At 38.2% G+C, this 25,965-nt stretch overlaps 1 protein-coding gene across 4 annotated transcripts in view; it reads left to right on the top strand.

The window, feature by feature from the left end:
* Positions 1-20,044: 20,044 nt before the first annotated feature.
* ETV1 (ETS variant transcription factor 1) overlaps positions 20,045-25,965 on the top strand; it is an 88,273-nt gene continuing 82,352 nt past the window's right edge. The window contains exons 1-4 of one of the 4 annotated variants that reach the window (XM_016218855.2): positions 20,045-20,170; positions 20,606-20,737; positions 21,524-21,611; positions 22,998-23,045. In XM_016218855.2, coding sequence (XP_016074341.2) covers positions 20,693-20,737; positions 21,524-21,611; positions 22,998-23,045 — 181 coding nt within the window. In that variant the 5' untranslated portion in view covers positions 20,045-20,170; positions 20,606-20,692. Of the gene's footprint in view, positions 20,171-20,361; positions 20,467-20,578; positions 20,738-21,523; positions 21,612-22,997; positions 23,046-25,965 lie in introns of those variants that run through there. The other 3 variants (XM_016218852.2, XM_016218856.2, XM_016218854.2) reach the window with 3 other exon arrangements.

The raw sequence follows: 25,965 nt of genomic DNA, 5'->3' as shown, positions 1-25,965 counted from the left end.
CGACATCCTTGCAATATTGAATATGCACATCTGTTATCTCTCCATTTATGCAAACTAGTTATATAAAAAGATACTAATTTTCTATAGATTTTTTATATAAGTTCTGTCCATTTTTTAAGGTTTATTACTGGATATTTTATTTTTTATTTTTATTAAGAAGTGGATATTTTCACAGTATTTTTTGATTAAATACAAGATTATTATTGATTAAGATGTATTTAATTTGATTCCACATTTTGTATTTATACATTTGTTTTGAACAGTCTCAGTTGATTCTCTTTGGAGTCCCAATAAATAATCATATCCTAAATAAATAATGTTTGCACTCTCTTCAATCTTCCATTTTTCTAAACAGCTACCTGGCTCTCTCCACTCTGTAAGGCAATCAAAAAGTTTATACTGAAGTGTAGGCCAGAGGACATATGTGGAATGAGACCTTAAAGGGTAACCTGATGTATTTTCTCTCAGGGTCCAATGTCCAGCACCTGCGATTAATGATTCTTTTAAGGGAATTAAAGAAATTATGCAACTCTCATTTGATGTATTTTTCAAGTATATATTCTTTACCATATGTCAAACTTTCTGCTAATGGTACTGAGTAGACTTTTATTTTTTTCCTTTTTCTTTAAGGGTTAATAAAGAAATCTCCTTGAGGCTATAAGAAGATATACAGCAAGATGTTTCAAACGGAAAGAAAAGCAGAGAAATCAATACCCACTGGTGCCCTGCATACAGTTTAGCATGGTGCCTGGAACATAGTTCTGGATGAACTTTAAATAAAAGCCACCTCTAAAAGGCCTAGAAAAAAAGTAATAAAAGCTTTGTAAATTGTCTTTGATTATTAACTCTGAAATTAAAGAGAAATTTTTCTAACACTGTCATCTTCCAGGAGCAAAGGAGAAGTGTCATTGCGCGAAAGAATGTCACTGCTAAAAAAAGCAAATAAAAACTCTATCAGTTTAAAGTGACAACATGCTACCACCACCTTTTGCTCAGTCAGCGTCTTTAAGAACAAATTACACTGAACAGTTGTTGGGTTTAAAACTGAAAAATTACAACTGATGACATATCAATTGTTGCTCCGTCTAGAAATTATTTTTGTTCCTTTCTCCTTAAGTTTTAGGAGGGGGGAAAGGAACTATTAATCGTTCCCTCTCTAGGCCTGTTTCTCAAAGTAGGAAGGATTGATGTCTATACGGGGATAATTGGACTTTGAATATGGCCCCTGACATATTTAACTCATTTCCTTTCCTTGAAGCAACATAAGCTACCACTGCTTCCATTATCATAGGAAATGCAAATAAACGACTCGTCCTTCAGCCTAAAAAATATAGTGGCTTGAGCCAAGAGGTAGTTAGGAAGAATAAAGTTAAATCTGACCTTCAGCATGTTTTATTATAGACCACTCCTTTAGAGAATGAATTCTTAGGCTTTAAGATCATCAATTTATTTTGAGATGTCAATTTAAGACAGGGAAAAATGTTGAAGGCAATGATACTGTCCCACTTTAAAGTTCTTGTGAGTCTACTTAAATGGTTATAATAACACATGCTGTAGAAATTTTCTATATTTGTTTTAAAATTACTGCTATGTGAATATATATTATTCTTGGTAGGATGGGCATCTTCATATCTAGGGCATCCCACTATGATGACTGATTATGTTCCAGCTGGTCTTTCTCTACTTAGGAATGAAATTTTTTACTGGCGTAAATTTAATCAGACAATCTTGTTAAAAGTGGCACCGGTCCCAATTCGATGAAAGTTTTGAAAAGAGAAAGTAAAGGAAGAAAGACAAAAGCGACAGTCTTTAATATCAGGAACGTCTGCAATATGAGCTCTAAAATAAGACAGCCTTTGATTCACATTCTGAATTCATCACTTACTGGTTCTGTGATTTTTCAAAGTGCTGTGGAACTCCTCTAATTCTTGGTTTTCTTTAAGTTGGAGAATAATATTAATAGCAATATTTTAAGCTTTCAGTGAGGATGAAAGAAGATACCGTCTGCATGCATTTAGCTGAGTATCTCACGTGGGAAGTAGGCAGTAAGTATTTCCTTCTATTGTTGCTGTTTTCCAGCCCTAACCCTAAACATAACCTCAACCCAAACCCTACCCCTAAAACTAAAGCTCACCCTAACCCTTATGCTAAACCAAAGCTAATGCTAGTTCTAATCCAAAAAATATTTTCCAACCAGTGTCAAAAAATGATTTGCGAACCACCTATATCAACATCACTTGAGGTACTTACTAAAAATACAAATTCTGAGTCTCTCTCAACACCAAGTGTCTCAAGATCTCTAGGGTTGAAGCCTAGAAACCTGCATTTCTCACAAGAACTTCAGGTGATGTTTATGTACATTGAAAATTTAAAAACATTACTCAAGGACTTGAACTTTGTTTTTTAAAGGTTACTTTCTTATTTAGCAGTAAAGTCATTCTTTGCTCCTTCATCTTATCAATATGCTCAAAATGAATGTGCATCACTGAGGTTTGTATTTAAAGAGCCCAGGCCCTCTCCCACCCATCTTAGTTCAGGCCCATACAAAACTGCCTCCAGCTTCCTTTGAGTCTTAATCTCTTCTCTTCCTGAGCATTACTAGTTGAATCTTTCTAAAAAGCTTCATTAGACACTGTTGTTTTCAATTTTATTTTATTTTTTAGTTTTTAATCATTCTCTACATGATAAATTCCAAGTTCCTGAACATAGAAATCAAAATCTTAAGAAATAGGCCTCTAACTCTTTTTAGCCATATCTCCATTCTGACCCAGACACAGTAAACTCTGCTGAAAGAGCAAAAGTCAGCATTTCCAGTTACCAGTTCTGCCTGGCTTCAATGTCCTTCCTTTAGTCAACAGATGACTTTACATTTCTCCCCAATGAACTCATGTCCACGATCCAGTTTGAAGGCCGCTTCCTCCCAAGAGCTTTTCCTAATCTCCCCAGCTGGAAGAGATTACCTTCTTAAAGCCCTTAGTGACACTTTTACAACACATAGATGTTTATTTTTGTATTGCGACCCCTATTAGGTTTTTCATTTCTTACAAAGTATCATCTCGTCTTCCTCACCCCTTATGGTGCTTGGAGTAAATTCTGGACTCAAGGTGATTATTCTGTAGTTACCCCTATACTAATAAGTGATAGTAATGTGTAAGTTGCAATAATAGTTTTCTAGAGACACTCAACTTATGAAATATTTCCTTTTGTCCCTTGTAATTGCTATTGGAATGCAAAGGTGTTCTTATTTTGTTGAATGTATTTGGATTTTAGAAACCATCCCATCTAACATTCTCACTAGACTTGAGAAATCTGAGAACCACAATGACTTGCCCAAATCATACTGTTAAGGATGACTTAGGTCCACAAGTATGTTGGACTAATTCTCTGTCCAAATTATCTACACATGTATTTCATCATGGATTAATGTATTTATTTCTCACTTTTGGATGAGCATTGGTATATACATTTATTCTGTTGATTCAATAATCCTGTGTAATTAGCAATCACATAGTCTCACTGCCATAGACCAAGAGGCATTGATCTTCATGCTTAGGAGACTGTCATTGACTGTGCTTTAGCTGAACTCTACATTGAGTTCTGCTTTGGGCCAGCTGGGCTTAGCAGCACAGTTGGATTCAGGTTTTCTTCAAGTGTTTTCTTTCTGGGGACAAACTAAAGGGGCAGCAGCTACCTGGGGAGTTTGTTTTTTCTTGGTATGTCACTGGACCTTAAGAAACAGACTGACTGCCACACTATCATGCCTGCTCACATTCAGTTGGCTAAAAGGAGTAATTTGGCCAAGCCCAATATCAGTGTTACTAATAGGGGGGACATCAAAGTCACATGGCAAAGTGCATAAATGTGTAGAAAGAATGTGAAGAATTGAGAACAATGATCTACCTACAACATGTGTCTTTATAATTAGTTTTTATTATGTTGACATTCGTATTTGATATTTGAAATATGAATATGTGTCAAAATAGTTAATTTATAAAGATATAATTATAGATATTCCTTGTAACAAGTGCCACTTGTAAGAAAATAAGTTTAACCAATGTAGAATTTTAGTTTCTATATCTCCATTATAAAACTGAAAAAATATATAATCAATTTTGTCTTCATATTTGACAAAAATTTTTATGTGACTGATCTATGCTAATTATTCTTTATTTCTCATAATTCTACTAGTCTGAGAAATTACAACGGTTTCATTCATGCTAGCAATTTGAATGAGTAAAACTATGTTTAAAAATATTGAAGAATTTGGGTTTGTTTTCTATTTGAACCAATCAGAACAATGATATTGTATAATTTTTCATCTGTAGTGATAAAATTCATTAAAAAATTGCGTGAGATCTGAATTTTAAACAGTAACAATGTTTAACTCTGATGTCTGTTGCCCAAAATCAGTATCTAAAAACCCTCCCTTAAAGAAAACATTATGGAGCATATTTATGTACGTACAGTACAAATTATTTTACATATTTAAGTTGTCTTCCATGTGAAAATGGTATTATAAAACAAAGTATTCAACATTTATTAATTTTACCAAATCTTCCCCTCTCTCAGTGTTTGCCTGTAGCTGCCATAGCCTGTGCAAAATATTATATAAGAACACTTTGTTAAGCTCTATTATGCAATCTTATTTCAAAAAGTTTACTGCTCACCATGATACTTAATAAGATCTATAACTATGCATTTAACTCTACTTATTGTTAATAATACTAGGAGAGTCAAATTCTTAAATTCCTTTCAATCCCCGTCTATGCAAGATTAAATAGTTTTAGAAAGTTCAAAATAAAAAGCAGAATTTAGGGCTTAACTGTTTCTTTGTTTTTCTTTCTTTCTTGGAAATGAATATGGAACTCATAACAGTTGTACAAAGGTCATGTAAGAGCTTGGGTCTGAAAATTCAAGATGAAAATTTTGTTAAAGGGTATTATTTTAACACATTTAATAATTCAATACTGAATTATCTCTATTATTTTATGTCTGTTTGTATTGACTATCAAAACCCTTAGCCCACTTTGTAGCTTTGTTTTTCTTTTATCATATATAGCTTAATGACCACTGGTTCTCTCTCTTTGTTCCAGGAGTTCTGAAAAGGGTAACCCATCAGGTATGTTACTTGCCTGCAGTTGCCTTGAGTAGAGAAGAGGTAAGAGAGATCCCATAGGAACATGGGTCTTAACAACTGTCATTACATCATTCAAGAAGAAACACAAATAGTCATTTATTCCTGTCTAACCATTTTGATTTTCTGCTGTCTCTATAAGGTGGGGTTGAGAGGTGCGAAGAGTGTTCTAATTTGAGGTAATTTGTGATGAAAATAAGTAGTTTATTTATATATAATTACTCAATGTTTTATTGATTGATTTTAACTAAGTTTCAGGTCTATGTCATACAAAGGCTATGTGTAAATTACTCTGAAGCTGTTGTCAACTTTGGCAATGTTGGTGCTTTAAAAAAAAAATTTGGCTTTCATTAGAATTATTTACTCCTATTCAAATGGAAAAGTGTTTGAATTTAACATCCTACAAAATGAGGAATGGTACTGCATCAGTGCCCTGGTCCCCTCTGATAATAGGATATGGCAGTAATAAAGGATTGTGCTTAGTTATTATTTATTTTTATATACCAATAGTCATAATGATGAAAATACAGAGTATATTCATGAGGGTCTTCACTGTAGAGCATGGGTCAAGACATTTATGGAGATATTAATTTATGTAGAGCAAATTTGTTTTCATTGCTATGAAAGAGTTAGGAAAACAAGAGCTGCTTACTTTGCCATCTCTACTTCACTCCCTTCCTCCCCTTCCTCAGTCCAAAAAATAGTCAGAATTTGTGTTCTTTTTGTTACTTGCAGATAAACTCTCTTCCTAGCTTTTGTTTTGTAAAATCCTCAGTTTATCGAGGGGCTATGCTAGAGGCTGAAGAGAAAGGCAGAGGAATGGGGCAGAAGCATCAAAGCAGAGGAAGAAGATTGTCTTAAGTCGGGAGGGGATAAAGGGCTGCTGGACCCATGATTAACAGGGATCCATGCCTGAGTCCTCACTGAAACCCCAAGAGTATGAAATAACCCCGGGGGAGGGTGGCTGAGTATATGGCTCTTCCAGGAAGGCTGATCTCAAAGGACTTGACGAAGACTCCTTTGACTGACACTACCTATCTTCAAGAAGACTTGACTTAGGTTTATTGAGCATGCCACCAAAGTCATACTTGGCTGAAGAACTGAGACACCCCCCCCCCCCATTTTCTAGTCATCATGTAAAACTCCTGGCTGCCTGTGTGGTCCTAGAGAGGCAGATGAATGTTGCCAAAATGACCGAAGTTGAATTTCTTATCAGCCAAGCAAGAAGAGGCTTGGAGTCAGATTCCGTTGAATTTGATGACAAAAAAGATAGCGTGACATTTCTTGCTTGTATGTTTGGGAACAGAAAATTATAATGGCAGCAAGTATTGAGCAATAAAAATTCTTTTGCAAATGAACTATGAACATAATTTTGAACAATTAAGTTAGAATTATTTTCTTCTGCTATAAACATCTTTGAATGTGTAGTTCAAATTATGTATATGAAATGTTCGTATGTGTTGCAATCGGGTGAAAATAGTGTTATAGCATGTTAGAATGCTTCATTGTAGATGAAAATTCTCAGAACTTTTCAATGCACAAAAAAATTTAAAGCTCCCAAATTTGCTTTTATAAATCCAAGGGATAAAACCTAAATTAAAAAAAAAAAAGTACAGCATTCTTTATCACTTATTTGTGTACATCACTACATATTCTGGAGGTTTGCCTTTACAAAGTTTAGTTATTTTATGGGACAGTCCAGTGAACTTGTCACCATTTGTGATATAGTGAGGGGAAAACACTCAACTGTGTGTCAAGCATCCTGACTCGAGTCCCAATTTCTCACCTTCACTCTGTGCACCTAGATTGCTTAGCTTCTCTGATTCTCAGTGGTATCATCTATAAATTTAAAAGGTTGTAATAAGGTATTCCAAAGCTTCAGCCAACTTGAATTCTGTATTATAATAATAATTTCTAAATACTTTATTTCCCTGGGGTTTAGGCATATATCCTACAAACTGCCATTCATGTATTTAGATGAATGCCAGTTAGAGGAGTAACTATAATAATTTCCCTATTTTATTGTCTTCAGAGTCCATTTGAATTACACACCAAAGTAAGTTCAATACTACTACATTAAACTTACACCAATATTTGAACAAAGGCAACACCACCCTACCCACCTTGTTTTATTTACAAGATGCCCTCCAAATGGTTTAAGTTGTTTCAAAGGAAATCCACAAAGACTCCCTTATATTAAAATTATCCAACAAGATATGCTGCCAGCATTGATGCGGCTACAAAGGATGAGATCTGAAGGTGTTTTACACAATGGCAGTGTCTTTGAAATAAGCATCATCTTTTAGTGCAGATATTGTATTCAATTCACTAAATACAAGGAAGGTATGTTTGCCTTATTTAAGATTTTCTTAAGAAGTGCTCTTTTCTAGAGGTATCTGTTAGACATGTGCCAGCTGCTAACCAAAGACCCAGAATATCAAAGTGCCAGCATGTTTTTGAATGTAAGGAGCTGGAATATTTGCTGAAAATCAGTTCAATAATTATAATTACAGTGCACATAGATATTCTTTTGGCAAAATAGCTTTTGTCAATGGGAATTGTTTGCAATATTTTAAAAAAAAATATTTTTATTGATTTCAGAGAGAGGAAGGAGAGGGAGAGAGAGATAGAAACATCAATGATAAGAGAGTCATTGATCGGCTGCCTCCTGCATGCCCCTGACTGGGGATCGAGCCCGCAACCCAGGCATGTGCCCTGACCAGGAATTGAACCTCGATCTCCTGGACCCTAGGTCGATGCTCAACAGCTGAGCCACACCGGCCAGGCTGTTTGCAACATTTTAATGAGACTAAAACAAAGGCATTTACTTGAAATTGGAATACTCAGACTTGTTCTCAGGATTTGAGGGCAGGAAAGAAAGAGCAAGATAGTAATTTAATTTTGTGATTAGGAAAGCTGAAGCTGAAGCAGAGACATCTTTAACTGAGCTCCACAAACTTATGGAGTAGTAATGTTACGTCTAGAACATAAAGAATCTTAAGCCAGTTTTCTTTCATTCAATGAAAATAGGTAAAGTGGATGGATTAATTCTTTCAGTAAAATTTCTGCCAGTATATTGTCTTTACTTAACTATAAGAATATTTAGCCAGTAAAGCAAGTTTATGCCCACTTCTTAAAGAAATAATACTATAAATAAAAGACACAAGATAACACTACTGTGGGGGTGGGGGATATAGCCTGTTTTATGAAGAAAGAATAATATCTTTGGTTTCCTTAATCAATAGAAAATAAGCTAAGCAGTCAACCAGTAGGAAAACCTTATATGAATAGACAAATATGTCAGAAATATTTTTCTCTCCCCCTCTATATTTAAAAAATGTATTTATATTTACATATATACACACCCTAAAGTAACCATGTTTTTAATCCATGATTTTAAATTCTCAGCTCTTTCCTTTATAGACCCCTAAATTATGCCCATTTATAAGCCTTCAGTTGGAAAGCAAATCTTTTGTAATATAACATAACCCACCTCCTGATAATATTCACAGCCACTTCCTAAATTCCATATGTTGTGTTCACTTTACCAAACAAAAAATTCAAGTCCCCCTTCTTTGTTATTTTCCTAGAGATAGGCCACTTCATTAAACTAGAAACTTTTTGTGAACAAACCAACCATTACAATGAGATTACAGATACCAAATATACATACACATTCTACCACCCCCTTTATTCTCAAAAGTGTGGGAGAATAGAAGGGAATAAGTGAGAATGAAAAAGTTTGGGGCCTAGGAAGGTTTTCCCTATGCTTTTAGCTCTTCTGGCTGGCTGAATTATTCAAATGACATACAGCAAATGAACATGAGAAAGTAAAAATTTAATAGGTGAGCACGTGGGATTCACATAAGCATGAACATCCCAAAGAGAGTGAGTCAAAATGAGGCACATATATCATCTTGGACCAAGGAGGGGGAGGCAGGCAATTCATAGGCAGATGAGACAAATAATCACCTGGAAAACAAATTCCTGCAGGGTCCCCAGAAATAGTGGGACACAGGAACAAGATCTGTGCTTGGATCCTTCCTGCCCACCACACTTAATTCACATGTGCTGAGGTAAATGTGCTAAGGTTTGCTTCCTGAAGTGTATGAGTGATATTTCTTTGAAAATGTTCCAGAATTGGGAGAAATAAGTTTCTGTTGTTTATAAGCCACCTGATCTATGGTAGTTTGTTACGCAGCCTGAACAGGCTAAGACACACATGTAAAACAAAGTGAAATACCTACATGCACACAAACGTAGGGGTTCAGAACTGCCACCCCAAGTTGTGCCTCAGTGGTATGTGGATTATTTTGACCTAAAGACAACTGAGACCCTATGTGCTCAAGAGAAACCTCTCTTTCCTGCTTAACTATCTAGAAAAATTTAAATTGGGAGCCTGATCCATGATATGAGTTATCACTAGAAATAACTTTTTACCTATCTATGTGGTAGGACAAAATAATAAATGACTGAAAGTGTGTTCTCTCTCCCTGCAATTACCTTCTGAAGCCCCAAGATGTCTTACCTCATTCCTAGCTCAATATGTCTTATATACCTCAGTTTCCCTTTTTGTCTTAGAACCTCCCAAGCATGTGGGGTCTCTGACTGTCTCCTTCATATGGTGTTCCCATGACAACCTTTTGACAACCATACCCACTCCAACCTGCCTTTTTTGCTGTTGTTTTTTTTTGTACTTACCTGTCAAAATGAAAAGCTATTAGCTTTATGTTGACCCTTAAATAGTTTTTTAATTTTTTATTTTATCATTTCAAAATATGAGCAAACTGAGGAACTACTCAAGAGCCGTCAAATCTCAGCCCTATCTGGGTAATTCAGTTGGTTAGAGTGTTGTTCCCATACCTCAATCTCTGGTTAGGGCACATACAAGAATCAACTAATGAATGCATAAATAGGTAGAACAACAAATCGATGTTTCTCTCTTTCTCTCTCTCTCCTTTCCTTTCCTCTCTCTCCAAAATCAATAAATTAAATTAAAAAAAAAAAAAAACACCACCAAACATCAAATCTCTATAAAGAACATTCCCTGATATTTTAAGTGAGAAGCAATTTCCCATTTCCCATTTTCCTGGGTAAGCTCATCAAGGCTATAGTTAGATGCCTGATAACAGACTTAGGGCACCACAAAAGAAAGGCAAAAATGAAGACTGGGAAAAGTCAGGGGATGGGGCCCTCCACCTATGACTTCAGATAATATTGATGCAATTTTTCCACCATCCTTATTATAACCTTTTCTTAGGAAACAGCATCTTTTACGTCCACATGGTAATATTGAATCGGTATCATTAGCAGCCCTAGTAGTAAATTGCTTGAAAATTGCTGTTTTGACTTTGCTCTAATAATTTTCAAAAGTATTTTGGTTGCGAGCTCGATCCCCAGTGGTGGTGGGGGGGGAGGGGGGTTTGCAAGAGGCAGCCAATCAATGACGACTCTCTCATCATTGATGTTTCTATATCTCTCTCTCTCTCCCCCTTCCTCTCTCTGAAATCAATAATTTTTGGAAAGTTTAATGTACTCTCTCTCAGCACCCTCCTCTCTATCCCCATCTCTAGAAGGCACTAAACCACCTCCACCTAGATTTGATTTAATTAACAGGGAACATTAGCACATTAAAGGCTTCGATAACTGCTCACAGTTATTCTTTTTGTTTTGTTCAGTTCAACTCAGTGTTTCTCAAACTTTCAAGCCTACCCTGGGAACTTTTTCTATTTCTTTTCCAGATAACATCTACTAGTATCCCAAGATACATACTTCCATCAAGACCAACCTTGGGAAACCCTGTTTTTGTTTTTAAATTACTATTATGTAACCACAGTTGTTCAGACTACACATTAGAAAGTGCTTAAAATCAGACCTGGGCAATCTGTCAGCAATTATTCATGGTGTTGAGGGGCACAGGAATCAAATGCACTGAGGTTTGTGGCTGTTGCTCCACTTTCTGGCTCTTTGACTTTGGGTGAAGGCGAATCCTTTCACTTTCAGCTTCCTCCCCACTAGTACTGCTCTTGCCATGTTGTTCTAAACATCCAATCAGAGCATCCAGGCAGCATATTAAGTGCTCAGTGCACAGCTTAGCACAGAGAACTCAATAAATGATTTTTCCCCCTGCCGTTTCTCACCCTCTACATTTTACAAATAAAACAGTTAAACATTTACAAAAAAACCTAATTAAAAATTTTTTCCCCATCCAAGTTTATAAATTCCAAGGAAATGATCTTATTTTACTCATTTTGGGTTCGTGGGCTACCTGTGATTTCCATGACTACTGAAAAATAACTTTACATGAGTCTAATTACAAAGCAGATCAATTTTTAGAGCAAATGTCCTTGAAAATGTCTCTTTAATTTCCATTTAATTTGAACAGATGCGTTTGCAGTCTTCATTCATGCAAAACTCCCATTGACATCACTTAGTTCCAAACTAAATTAGGTAACATAAATGATAAAAGCAGGATCACTGAACAGACCCAAGAATACTGTGCTCCTGTTGTGGCTCCACAGCTTAAAAAGCTGGGATAAGAGGACTCAGTGGAGGAACAAAAAAATGATAGAAACATTGAAAGGCAAGACCTTAAATGAAAGCATAAATGAAAGATGTGGAACTTCAGGCCTTGTCCTGGATAGTCTGAGATAGGTTTTACTGGAAAGAGTAATAGATTCCATCTTGCCCTGAACATACCTCTAGTTAACTGCATTTATTCTATGTGTAATTGGTGGATGCTTAGTTGGAGCCAAGTTCAGTTCTAGGCAGGCTTGTAAATTAAGTAATGAACAAGACCACCAGGATCCACTCTACATTCCTAGAGCTTATGTTTTATGGTGGGGAAAGGGGAAGGAAGGGAGGGTCAGGGAATCAACAAAAACCAGGGGCATGTATGTAAACAAGAAAATGTTAAGTTAAAACCTATGATGAAAATAAAACTGATTAATATGCTAGAGAGAGAGTTAAGGGGTGGTCACAGAAGACCCCTCTAAAGAGATTATATCTCTACTTGTAGTTTATGCTTTTCATTTTGGGGGAGAGTATATTACCCTTGTATTCCTAATGTAACACAATGCCTGGTACACTGCGATGGTGAGTGATGAACAAAGAATTTAATATGAGAAAATAATTTAAACTTCAGCAGAAGGAATTTAGTTTAGTTGTTACTAAACATATGCCAGTCCTGAAGTGTTAAATCCCTAAGTGGTACTTTAACTGAAAGTTCTGGATTTCCTTTGAGCCTTAGTCTGCTTTGGCTGCCATAACAAAACACCACGGACTGGGTCACTTACACAACTGAAATTTATTAGTTTGGAAGATTGGAAATTCAAGACCAGGGTGCCAGCATGGTCACGTTCTGCTGAGAGCTCTCTTCCTGGCTTAGCTTTTCCCTGTGTTCACTTGGCATGCATGCTGGAGAGCGAGGGGAGGAGGTAAAGAGGGTCAGAGGAGGGGTAGGGTGAGAGGAGATCCCTCTTTCTTCCCCACCTCCCCCTCCTCCTCTCCCTCCTCTTCTTCTTAGACCACTAAACCCATCATGAGGGCCCCACCCTCATGATCCTGATTTAACCCTAATGACCTCGCAAAGGCGTCATCTCTCAATACCGTCACACTGGGGAGTAGGGCTTCAACATATGAATTGGGGGGGAGGGTGGCACAAACAATCAGTTCATTACACTTTGTTTTTAGCAGCTTTAAATATAGGGTATGTCTACCAATTCCTTCAGTGGTTATCACTCAGCTGGGTGATGGGAATACAACTATTGATATCGTCCCTGTGGGAGGCATTTTGCATAAATTAGAATGGGAAATATGTTCAATCTGTGATGGACATTTTAAAAAAAAGTTCTTATATTTAGCCTCTAAGAGGGACCTCACTGATCCCAGCCTCCTTGTATTCACACCTTTCTCTATCATGTTATACTCTGCATATGGCAGAATTGATGGTCTGCCAATTCCAAGGTTAGGTTGTAAAAGACTGTGGCCTTCATTGGGCTTTGTCCCTTTTGCATTATGTGCACTGGGGAGTGATGTCATCAGTAGCCCTATGTAGAAACTCATATGGTAAAAAACGGAGCACTCTGACCAAGGGTCACAAGGAACTGAGATAGCCAACCACCACATGAGCGAGCGTGGAAGTAGATTTTCCAGCTCCAGATGACTGCAGTTTAAGCCCACAGCTTGACTCAACTTCCAAAGAGACGCGGAACTAGAAACACCCAACTAAGTTGCTCCTAGATTCTTGATTGACAGAAACTGTGAGATAATAAATGTGGAATGATTCAAGCTGTTCCATGTGGTTGTTCACTGCAGATAGTTTGAGAAACAATGATCTAGAGTATTCTTGATCAATGGTCAGATATTGAAGGCTTAATTAAGAACTGGCAAGCTCTTATTAAGTATTGCTCTATGTGGTAGAACATAGGAGGGTAGTTAAGGCATCGATAACAAAGTAGATGAACTATTATTGATGCCTTTTCCTGCTGGAAGATTAAATTATCCAGAATCTAAGCACTGATATTTTCCATTACATCATGGATGATTCAAATAACAAGCTATTTATAATGAATGTCATGGCCTTTTCCTCTATTTTAACTGATAATGATCATTATTTTAAGAATTCTGAGTAGATTTCAGTAGGAGTGGGTGTCAGAATATGTATGTATATGAAGGGAAGAATATCTTTGGTTTAATTCTGAATGCAAAGATTATTTTAGATCTCATCCACACACATACCTGATGCAATCGAGTCTGCTTCCTGAATGCCTTCCTTGTCAGAAGTGTCAGATACAAATCTTTCTTAACAAAGGTAAGATTCATTCACAAATAATTTATTTTCTGGCCGGGCTATGTTGCTCCCAAATATATTTGACAAACCAATGATCATTGATATTATTTGACACAATAGAAGCAGGGAGTAATTTTAATTTAGAATATAAATGTGAACCAAGAATGAAAACCTGAGTTTTATTTAGGATGTGTCACACAGATACAAAGATTGGTAGCGCTCTTTGATATGCTCACATGAAATGCCTGTAGTCAAACGGTTATTTTTAAACTTGAGAAGAAATTCAGGACAAAAGGAACATTTTAGATATAAAAGGGAACTCAGGAAGAACATAAAGAAGTGAAATCACTATTACAAAGTTCAAAGACATATTTTTCTTCAAATACCAAGCAACTGATTTAAGTATTATTGGTGACCCTCATTCAGGGAAGACTCTCTAGCTTTTAAGGAAGTGATGGATGTGAGACCTTTTTTTTTTTTTTTTTTTTTGCCCCCTTTTCAGAAACTGCTCTGTTTTGGACCACTGTTTTACTTTCTTGAGAATAAACAGACAAAATTTAGAGCTTTGGAAAAATGCCGACTTATAGAGCCCACAAGAAGGAGCTCCCCTGATGCTACTTTGGGGTCAGAACTGGGGGAAACAACCTATTTCAGGAAGGCCTCCGAGAGGAGGTACTTTGGGAAGCCAGCCTAGTATAATATTCCTCTCAATGTCTAATACACATCAAAGGTTAACTTTATTGTTAGTGATTTAGATCGTTCTAAATCAAGTTGTGTTCCAGGAGAATAAAGTTTTATTTCTAAAATGTACTTTTTGAATCCTTTTATGCCTTTGTTACTACTGTGTCTTTTACTTTTTAGGAAAGCAGTGCAACCGCACTGTGTCTCCCACTGCACTCTAGACAGCTACAAAAGTGGAGACTGGTGAACTCTGCTGATGTTTTACCGTTTATTTTAAAGCTACCGATGGCATCCCTTCAGTTCTAAAAGTTATGTGAGGTCCTTTTTCTACAGGAAGGTAAATGATTTATGTTTTGTTTCTTGAAAATATCTGTGGTTCTTACAAAACTAACTTTAATTTTAACTACTAATTTGTTTATCCCCAATGGATTAAAAAATATAACTGAGACACATGCATGTTATAACAAGCCATTACAAGTCCTACAAGGCAAATTTAATTATCTTTTACATCACAATTCCAATCAGACCTACTAGAGGAACATGTCTTTAATAATTTAAAATGGATGTGTATCATTTTTGGTGATAAAAAAATCAATATTTAAGTAAATATAGCACCTATAAAAAAAAAAGTGCAGGTATATATTATCCATTCTCAATGAGGGTGAGATTGCCCCAAGTGTTGAAAATTGCTTCTTAGAGGGATGGATGTTAGGTATTACAATGATCTGTGACCCTCCAAAGGATTCCACGACATAAACAGATATATAGTGTATCTGTGGTACTAAAATTTAGTGGGAGGAAGGTATTTATGAATTAAAAAATGCCCAGAAACCCTCCTTAGGGGAAATAATAATAAAAAAGTTGAGAAACACTGATATGTGTGTGCTGGGTCCCAGTTTCTACTGATCCACCCAAGAGCCTGAATTTTTAGCAAAGAGTTTCTCATGTAATATCAAGTTTGAGAACCAAGGATAGCCTACTTTATTCAGGTTTTTTTTTTTTAATATGTTTTTATTGATTTTTTAAATAGAGAGGAAGGGAGACAGATAGAGAGAAATATCATTGATTGGTTGCCTCCTGTACCCCCCCTACTGGGGATTGAGCCTGCAACCTGGGCATGTGCCCTAACGGGGAATCAATCGTGATTGATTGATTACCTGGGTAAACGCTCACCACTGAGCCACACCAGCCAGGCAGCAGCCTACTTTTTAATAGCAACATTACCATAATTAAATTCCAAAATATGAAACCATTATACTTTGTCAAAACCATTCCCTTATTGGTAGGTATTGTTGTAGTTGCTTTTACATTTCCCCCTGTATAAATAGTACTTTAATAAATGTCCTCGCACATTGCTTTTATTTTTATAGCATGGATTTCCCAAATCAGAATTATTGGGTCTAATTTTAGAGTTTAATAGATAGTCTGCATTTTAGGGCCTATTAGATATTGTAAACTTACTTTAAAAAGATGGCCGAAAGTCACTAAGCAGCAGTTTATGAGTTCCCTTATCACAACATTGGCAATCCTGAGTATTAAAAATGTTTTTCCAACTTGATGGGATAAAAATATTCTTTATTTTTAAAATGTATAATGTCTTGACTTCTAGTGCAGTTAAGAAATGTTTTTGTGTGTGTGTGTTTTATCATCTGATTGCATTTCCTCTACTTGGGGAATTTGTGGATATTCCCCAGCTGACACTGACAGGGGTGGGAGTGGGAGCCAACACCTACACAGCGTCAGTGTCCTTGTTACCCTTATCTTGCTCTCCCCTCCTCTCAAATTCCTGCTTCTCTTCCTACGAGGAACCCACTAAAACCATTAATTAGTTTTTACCATTCTGGCAGGCCTCTAAGTTTTCATTTGGAATTATATTCACCTATTCATTTCCTTTACCCATTTGGTTATTTAATAGTTTGCCATTTCCTTATCTATTTGATGTAGCTCAGTGCAAACGAGGCCATTAACAATTTGCTTTATATAGTATTTTTTAAAAAACAGGTTATAAAAGTTACTACTTTACTTAATAATTAATCCAATTGGAACACATTTTATGAAATTTTAATCATAATAGTCATTTAAAACAAGCAATGCTATTTTAATTCCCCCCCCTTTTTACAGCTTTTAGAAATTTGCTCTATTTAACAGCATGCATTTTCAATATGTTATAATAAATTAACGGCAGAAAAGCCACTAATGAATATTATTTTACTTTATTATATAACAGCAAAGGACCTATAAAGGGTTAAATAGCTTTATATTCAAGTTAAAAACTTTCCAAACTCAGAAATGGATTTTTTTTTTGGGGGGGGGGGGAGTGGCTTTCTCTCAAGAGCTCTTATTTCAAAACCCAAATGGGATTTCAAAATACACGTAAATAAATGTCAAAGCCTCTTGGCCTCTGCTCTGCCATTCTATGCCTGAAATCCTGCCAAAATGAAATTTTCCATTCAAGAAGGGTTGGCACTTACTAAGCTGATTTTTTTTAAAGACTCACTTTCAAAAGGAGTGGAAACTTTGGGCAACTTTTGACGTCCCCCTCTGCGGATAGTAGATGTTTTTCACAATGACAACACTTTCTGAAAAAATAATTTTCAGTCCGTCTGCTGCCTTCAGCCACTAGCTCTATGGGTTCTCCCAGGGCCACGCATAGAAGATACACAGCAACCAAACTAAAAGGTCGTGTCTCACTAAGTATCACAGCACAGAAAGGACAGAAAGGGGACAGAAGAGAAAGTGGGGGAGGGAGAGGGGCTTGGTCCAATACTTCACTCGCTAGATGGGCACCTTTATCTGAAAAAGGCACATACTATTTGAAGAAACTGAGCTGTAGTAGGGACTGGCTGTCTGGTTACTCATATAACATATTCTCTTAGTGTTAAGGTCAAATAGTGAAAGGCGGGATTCATTTACAAGCCCCAGGAGGGAGCATGGAGTCCCCGCACGGCGCGGAGAAAGCGGAGGCGGGCGCGCGGCCGCGGCGGGCCAGCCCCGTTTGCGGGAGGAGCGGGCGCGCTCCGGGGGCCGCGCGGGCGGCGCTGGGGAGCGGAAGCCGAAGCTGCCAGCCCGCGAACCTGCACTGCTCCTAAGCTCTGAAAAGTTAGCAAGAACCTGCGGGGTGCATCAGAGGTAGAAATAAAAATTACAGAACGTCGAATGAGAAAAATAGAAATCCGTCTGCTGTTTGCACTTCCAAAGCTTGAAGCAACAGTTGCGAGTTTGACTTTCAGACTTTCTCCCCTCTGGTCTTCATTCCTGCTCTGGTCGTTCGCAGTTATTCTCCTACGCAGTGCACCCTGGAATTATCCCCCTGGAAGCCTCCCTTTAATTTTGATCCCCCCCCCCCCCCGCGTCTCATTGCTCCCAGACCTAAGGCTTCTTTTTCTCATCTTCTAGTATTTGTTCTGGGACAGGACTTAGAGGAGGTTGCGAGTCAGAAAAAAGTTTTGTGGTTTGGAAAACTTGGGCCTTTGTTGTGTCATTTCCCCTGCCCCACCACGCCTTCAACCACGTGACCGAGAGAGGCCGGAATTTTGTGAATGGAGCTGCAAGGGGGCTGCAGGGGCGGGAGAGGCTCCGCCTTCTTCCCTAAAGCGGCCAATCTCCTAGCGGAGCGCTGCGGGGTCAGCAATAAACAACAATGGGCGGGGAACAAACAGTATGTTATTGGCTGGTGAAGACCTCAGGGGGAGGGGCGTCGGCTGAGCTGAAGCTCCGCCCCTTCCCGGTTACCCTGGATACCTGTCAGGGTCCAGCTGCGGAGAAGGTCTTTGGAAACTGTTGCTCAGATTACAGAGGCTGGGTTATCCTCCGAGTGCTGGGCGGCGGGGTACCCTCGCTACGGGCTTGCCGCCTGACTGCACCCTCAGAAGGCACCCGAGGGCCTCCCTTCCCCGGCCTGCACGCCCAGGCTGCTCCCGGAAGCCCTCCCTGGCTGGGGTTAAAGTGCAGTTCCCGCTCAAAAGGCTTGTAGGTGCGCTCTAGCACCGGCTGCTCTGGTTTACGCGTTTCAGAGAATGCACGGTGTGTGTCCTCGCCGTCCACAATTATTGGGTGTACCCTCCAGTAATAAATTTACCTAAAATGTATTAAGAAAAACATTTTAAACATTGATCTCTCTCTTCTTGTGGTTGCTCTGGAGTCTTGCGCGCTCACACTCCCATCCTAATGCCTCTCCATACTGTTCCATTTAAGGAAGGAAACTTTCAAATAGAATTTGAGAACTGAAGCCACGGGCGGAACAGCTGCCGGAAACGTCCTTTGGTCTCCGGCTCTGGCCGCCGCAAGGATCACAAGTGGATTTCAGCACCCCTGAGCCCCGGGTCCATCCCCGCGGCCTCCAGGCTCTGCTGGGCCGTGGCGTCCTAAGGGACTACAGCTCCCAGCCCCCCGGGGGGGCCGCGGCAAGTGCTTTCAGAGTGGCAGCCCTCACTTGCTAAAGCCCTAGTCATTGTCCTTGAAACCCGAGCCCCCTCACCGCTCGCCCCCCAACTCCGGGCTGCGGCCGTGTAAAAGCAGAAGAGGAAGTGAAAGCACCAAGTCCAGTAAGTGACACCCTGGCCTCGGTGCGTACACAACAAAAGCTCAGGAAATGTGCAGGTCCCCGGGATACCCGAGCCGCCCGTCCTCGCCCCGCGCCTCCCACCTGCGAGGTGGGCTGCGAGCGCCCGGTCCCAGTGCGCACGCGGGAGACCTCGGGCTTTGATACTTTGTCTCACCTCGCCTGCTCCCTAGTCTCCCCCCCTCCCCCCAGCGCAGCCCCTCGGAACAAGCCAGCTCTGCTTTTCCCAGGTGCTTTCCTCACCGATTCCTCATTTGACTGCCCCGTGAATGATTGGGATATTGTTTTACTTGAGCAAGGCCATTAAAAAAAAATGTTTTTGATAAACCGTAATTATGGTGGTGGGTGTTAAAAAAAAAAAAAGACAAAAGAACTTGGGCCAAAAACTTAGTGGGAACGAAACTGTAGAGCTCGGTGGGCTCCTGGTCAGATTCAAAGAGGGGGTGGAGGGGCTGGGGAATTTGAGGGGGGGGCGGGGGCATAAGGAGGCACGGGCTCGGTGCCTCGCGCTCCAGAGTGTCTACCTGAACCCAACAAAATGTGCTTTAGCAAATCAGCCCGAGGATGGACCCAACACCCCAGCGCGGAGAGCTGGCGGCTCGGCGCCCCGGGAGTCGGCGTCCCCGGCGCCTTCACGATAAGCGGCGGGTCAGGAGGGCGGTCGGTTCCCTCGGCTCCGCGCGCTTCCAGGCTGCGGACCCCGCGCCGGCCCGCCGAGCGCCCGCCGGGGCAGAGGGGCGCGGGGATCCGGGAGAAGGGGCTGCGAGCCGCCTGATTGACAGCCCGAAATCCGATCTTGTGAAAGAGACGCGGAGCCAATGGGAGGCAGCGATCCATCAGTTTGGATTGGAGGCCCCTGGAGGAGAAGTAGAGGAAAAACCACCGAATTGAGCTCTGTCAGAGGCGCTTTCGGCTTCCAAGGGGGAAGTGCAGGGCAGTAATTAATGTTTTTATTAAATTTGGAGGGAATTTTTTGCAGCAGTTCGCCTAGCGTGGCCTTCAGGTGGGTCTTTCCAGCAACTTTTTATGTCTCTCCAGATAATTGCATGGCTGTGGGTTGCAAAAACGGCCCTTAGGAGAGAGGTGCCTCCGTCTCGTTAGTCCCGTTAGGTGCAAAGCGCGTCTCGTGGATCGCCATTGCTAGTTTTGCACACGTTTGCGAACCAGAGCTGCCCGGGGTACGACCGACCGCGAAGGGAAACATCGAGAGTGTAAATAAATACATCGCCTCTAGTTCGGATTTTTGCTACAGCCGAAAATATGTTAATTGTAAACTCTCTCAGCTCTTTTTGGATCCAGGTGAAGGAGGCTGCTGTACTGAGGGTTATTTTTGTGAATGGGACAGTCGGAGGGTAATTAGCTATGCAAATTCAAGAGCTTCATTCATGATTTTTTTTTTTTTTTTTTTTAGCCTAAAAGCCATCTTGTTCCCCTCTAGGTTGATAGAAGTCCAGATCCCGAGGAAATCTCCAGCTAAATGCTCAAAATATAAAACCCTGAGCTGAGATTTGCGAAGAGCAGCAGAATGGATGGATTTTATGACCAGCAAGTGCCTTACATGGTCACCAATGTGAGTGATCAGTTCGAGAGTTGCTGTTTATAAACTTGACTGGGGGTGGGGGGAAGGGAGGGGGCAAGGAGGTTGGGATTGCAGACACTTTATCTGCTTTGTTGCCACTGTAGGGCGACTCTGCTTCTAGAAGCCCAGTCTTCAAAATGAGCTTACCTTTCAGTGATTTGGATAAGGCATAGTTTTGTTTTTAAGACCCCTTTTTCTGATTAAAGGGCCCAAGATGAGTGGAGGCGGAGATGGAGGGCAGCAGCAGCTGCTGCACTCAAAGTTTTTGGCTGGGTTTGTCTGCCACATTGAAAGGAATGAAGTTGAGACAAATGCTGACACTTTTTGTTTACATGGGGTGTTTTTGTTTCTCCCCCCCCCTCATTTTCTCTTATATTTTTCATTTCACCACTCTTCTTCTTCTTTTTTTTTTTTTTAAGTGGGGAGTATCAGAATAAAATTTATTGCATTTTAATCTAGCTCTGATCCAGCTTAAAATCGACTTTAAGTGTAATTGCTTAATGTTGTTTTGATGCTGAGATGCCATGAATATATGATTAGTAAATAGTATGTTAGGATCGACACTGGGAAGCAACTCTTCCTTCCTGGCTGTTGAATTCTCAGCATAAGCTTTCACTGTGAAATGAATGCAGAAAATGAATATTAGAATTGATATGATAGACTTTAATTTTTCTATTTAGAGAGAGGATTCTGTAGACGTTATGTATGCATGTGTTTTTGTATGTGTGACTTTGGAGGTTTACATTCTTTTAAAGGATTTTATCTTTCCCTTTGTAGAATCAGCGTGGGAGAAATTGTAACGAGAAACCAACAAATGTCAGGAAAAGAAAATTCATTAACAGAGATCTGGCTCATGATTCAGAAGGTGAGGTTTGATTTGGGCTGAATCCCCCTCTTTACCTAGATTCCCCACCCTCATAAAGAAGAGGAGCACTTCAGTCGTAGCTTAAAAATAATAAACATGCAGATTACTGTTTTTAACTAAGACTTTTACTTGGAGCAATTAACATAGTGTGACAGTTTGCACTGGAGGATATTTTATGGCCCTGTCACAAAATAATGAAATAAGGAAATAAAAAGTTAACAGTGACATCCTTCTTTTATGTTTAAATACCCCTGTCCATATGGCACATAAGTAATCCCATATACTAAGGTAACCATTTTTAAAAATCCAACACAGTGGGACAAATTAAGCAACGATGTAAACTGCTTAATTTCTCCTTTTTTCATTAGAAGTTAAACAATGTAAGTGGTCACTGGATTTCCCAACCCCTTTACATGAAAACCATATACAGTTATCAAACTTTTTGTGGATGATTTTGATAACTCCATGGTGAGACCATGTATCTTGTTTCATAGGTCTTAAGGTGTTCACTGAATTATAATCAAGGCCTAATTAATAAGTATAATACTTATGTGGAAAACTAAGTTACAGATTCTTTTTATGAACTGTTCATAGGAAGTCAATATATTATAAATTATTCCAGTCATATGGGAGCATTAATAATAAACTTAATATACTTAGATTTAATTATCAAAGTTCAGTTGGCCGTTTAGAGGAGGTATATTGAATTCTGAAACTTCCTCAAATCCTCATAATTATAGGACACCTCTCTCCCTCCCCACTAGGACAGAATACAAAATTTTGGACTTGAAAATAAACAGGTGCCAGGGAATTATCTTTCTTTGACTTTTGTAAACCTATTCACGTAGACATTTTCCTCTAAACACCTGTATTTAAAAGTTGTTCCTTTTATCTTTGAGGCATTGAACCTGAGAACATACAGTACTTTGAGAATTATACCATGTATTGTTATACCTTTTATATAAAATTCAGAAGGTAAAAACAAAATATTTTTCAGTCTTTCTAAACACATCCCTACTATTTTACAAGAGTTGAATATATTTAAAAAAGGTTCCCATGGACATTCCTTTAAGTAAGTTTTTTTTGAATCCTAATGTATGGATGTTGTTTGGTGTTCCTGCACTTATTTCTTAAGCTATTTGTTAAAAAGGGGGGGAAAAGAGATGTTGACTTTATTATTTAGTTGACTGAAAGCTCTTCTTAAAAAAGTATTGCTTAATAACCATCAAAATGAGCAGGAGTATGGAGATACATGTTATGAGTTCTGTTTTCTTTTTCTATTGACCCCTCCCCAAGTGAAATTGATGTGACAGAATTTTATGACCAAATGTTATGAAACCTAAAGGTTTGCAAATCTTTTGTTTATGTCTTTGCCTTGTTTTTTAGAACTCTTTCAAGATCTAAGTCAATTACAGGAAACATGGCTTGCAGAAGGTAAGGCAAAAAAAATTGCTTTAAAGGGAGGGGAAAAGCAACTCTAGAAGGGGAAAAAAAAAAGTCCTGAACTTGCTGTCTTAATGTTCAGCCCAATTAATTGAGCTCTAAAAGAGCCACCTCATGTGTCATGCATACATTAGAGCCTCTGATGAGTTTGTCTTTGGGGAATCTGGGGCTGTACTACCCAGTGTCATCACAAATTACCAGGAGAAATTGCTTCCAGCTCACAATCACATCTGCTTTTGGCAAGAACTAATGCACCAAGACTTCAAGTTCTAAGCCTCTGTTCAGATTTTAATTGCAATTGATCAGGTTTATATTATTGTACCTCGAGAGACCTCCTAGAGCCAGAACCCGGGCTAGCTGTTTCCTTCAGAGCAGCGCATATCATTATTTGGTGTTCTGGTGGAGGACTTTTCTGATGGCAGAAATTAGTTTCTCTGGGTTCATCAGGACGGGATGCTTCAAGATTTAAGTGCAAGTGTCTTCTTTCCACCTTGTTCACAGCACAGAACGATAGGTGTGTATTCAATTCTTAGGAAATCTATGGCTTTAAAACATATCTTTGGGGGCTTTGAGGAATTTGAAACTGTTTTCTATTTGTTACTGTTATGTGATGTTTGTTGAAATTTACCTTTGTTATTATGTTACTTTTATTAGGAGTTATTTAATATAGCAAGGAGACATTTAAAGGCATGACATATTTTTTATTACTTTTTGCTAAAAATCTGTGTTGCAATCCATTGTACCTTTTATTGTGTAAAGTTTATTTTATAGGAACAGTGAGATATTGTTTCAGTACAGCTTTATACAACTTGAGAAATGCCTAATGTTGAGGAACTTCTGTTGGTGGTCATACTTTGAAATTTTTCTTTTGGATTTATCCTAATAAATGTGAAATACTAATTTTATCCTATGATGTGTTTGGTGGAAAGCAAAGAAAATTATAGATATTTAAGCACTGAGTATAAATGGTGTTTGTTTTTTCTTGTCTTTACATTATATGGGAAATAGGCACTTTTTGGAACAGATTTTTAAGATGGTTAAAAGAAGAGAGAAGGTCTCTTTAAACGGAAGCCCAGGGTTGCTATTGCTATTTGGGGCTGACTGCTGTGTTTTATCAGTGGTCTTGCTTGCAGTTGATCAAGTTGCTGTTAGCATGTAAAATAAGTTTCTTTGTTTTGCTGATATTCTAATTCTCCAAAGAGCTTTTGCAATATTTTTTTTAATGTTTCAAGTTAAGTAGCTTTCCTGGTAGCCCTTCCAAAAGGGTGATTGTATCAGTATATTAATGAAAGGTAAGTATTAGTAAAAGTTTTAGTTATATTTAAAGGTCATTTTGCTTGTCTCTGTAAATGAAACTTATTGCAGATTACTTATTGTTGCAACATAAACCATATATTTCAACGTTAACTTTTTCAAGAAAAAATTGCAGAGGTTCTTGTATTAACTTTTTCCTGTTAGTTTGCAAAGTTGAAGGTTGTGAGACCATTACATTTATGAGGGAGTTTATTCGCTTATGCAAAATAACTTAAAACATCCATTGTAATTGTCCTGGAAGGTTGGTTTGTTCTTTAAGATGTTTAAGTCTCAGTGATTCCAAGTCTGCACTTGTTGGCTGATTTTGTATGTGCATAGCAGCTCTGTTCCTGGAATTTTTAAATGTGGAATCTGTGAAAGGCTTTTACCATTTTATAATCAGTTTCAGGACAGTTTTACACTTTCAACTTGTTTTGTTTCTTTGTTGCTTGGGTAAGTAATTTGCATAATATTTCTGAGTTTATCTTTTTAAACTCTGCACTGAATGTTCTTACTCATAGTTATTCACATACCTGAAAATCAAATCTGAACATTTAGCTTTATATAAAATAAACCTAGGAAATGACTCATGTATTTGGAGGAACATGGACTTTTGCTTAGAAAATAATTCATAAGGTTAAGTAAGTTCAGGAATTAATCCTCGGTGGGCTACTATTTACAAACCATGGATACAATTGAATTTTAGAATAATTTTACCATTTTTCAAAATAGTTTACATTAATTTATCTTCTCATGATATAAGCAAAAAGTGGTTAATATGATTTTTTAAATATAATAGTGAGAAGAGAGGTTTTGTTTATTATTTGTTAGTAGATTGCATATTTATTTTTATTTTTAGCAATTGTATATAATTATATTGGCATTAGCATTTTAACTTGACTTTATTTGCATCTTGAACAATATTGGCTAAGAAGAGATTTCAAAATTACACTAGTTTATTCGTAGCTGGATTTGTCCATTTATGTCCCTTTGGACATCCAGAAATTAAAACATTGCCAAATTGGCTGATATGAACCATTTACATATTTCTTTTCATAATACTTTGTAGCCAAGAAACTGACCATGGAATTTTAAAACATCTTGACCCTTTGAAAAAAAATCATTGGCAATTAACCAGTTTCTTTCATGAGTTAGAATTCCACTGGGAAGTTAAACAGGTCCAAAAATCTTATTGGACCTGAGAGTCAAGTTAGTTGTCATGTGTCATATGAAAATCATGTTAAAAAATTATCAAAGTCCCTAAATACTTGGGAGATGATATATCCTAATGTGTCTGTTTTTACATATAAGAATTTTATAAATTAGACCCAAAGTGCAACATATAGATTAGTTATAAGCAAATTATTACGGAGTAAGAAATGTGTTTTATGTCTAAGGAGAAATTGGGATAAGGCATGACTATTTGAGGGTGGGGTTTGAACCAGTTTTTTTCAATTCACTAGTTATCTCTAAAAATAGAATTCCATTCTCTCATAAAATGCATTCCCAGAGATCAAAAATATGTTTGTGGAGACTATAACTTTTTATTAGTATCACTTTCCAAGTACTAACACTGCAGTTTATAAAGATTTTTAACATATATGCCACTATTAAAAAT

Source organism: Miniopterus natalensis, chromosome 10 (assembly GCF_054644295.1).
Source record: "Miniopterus natalensis isolate mMinNat1 chromosome 10, mMinNat1.hap1, whole genome shotgun sequence".
NCBI lineage: Eukaryota > Metazoa > Chordata > Mammalia > Chiroptera > Miniopteridae > Miniopterus > Miniopterus natalensis.
Note: the sequence above shows the minus strand (reverse complement) of the source record. Positions and strands in the feature narration are given on the sequence as shown.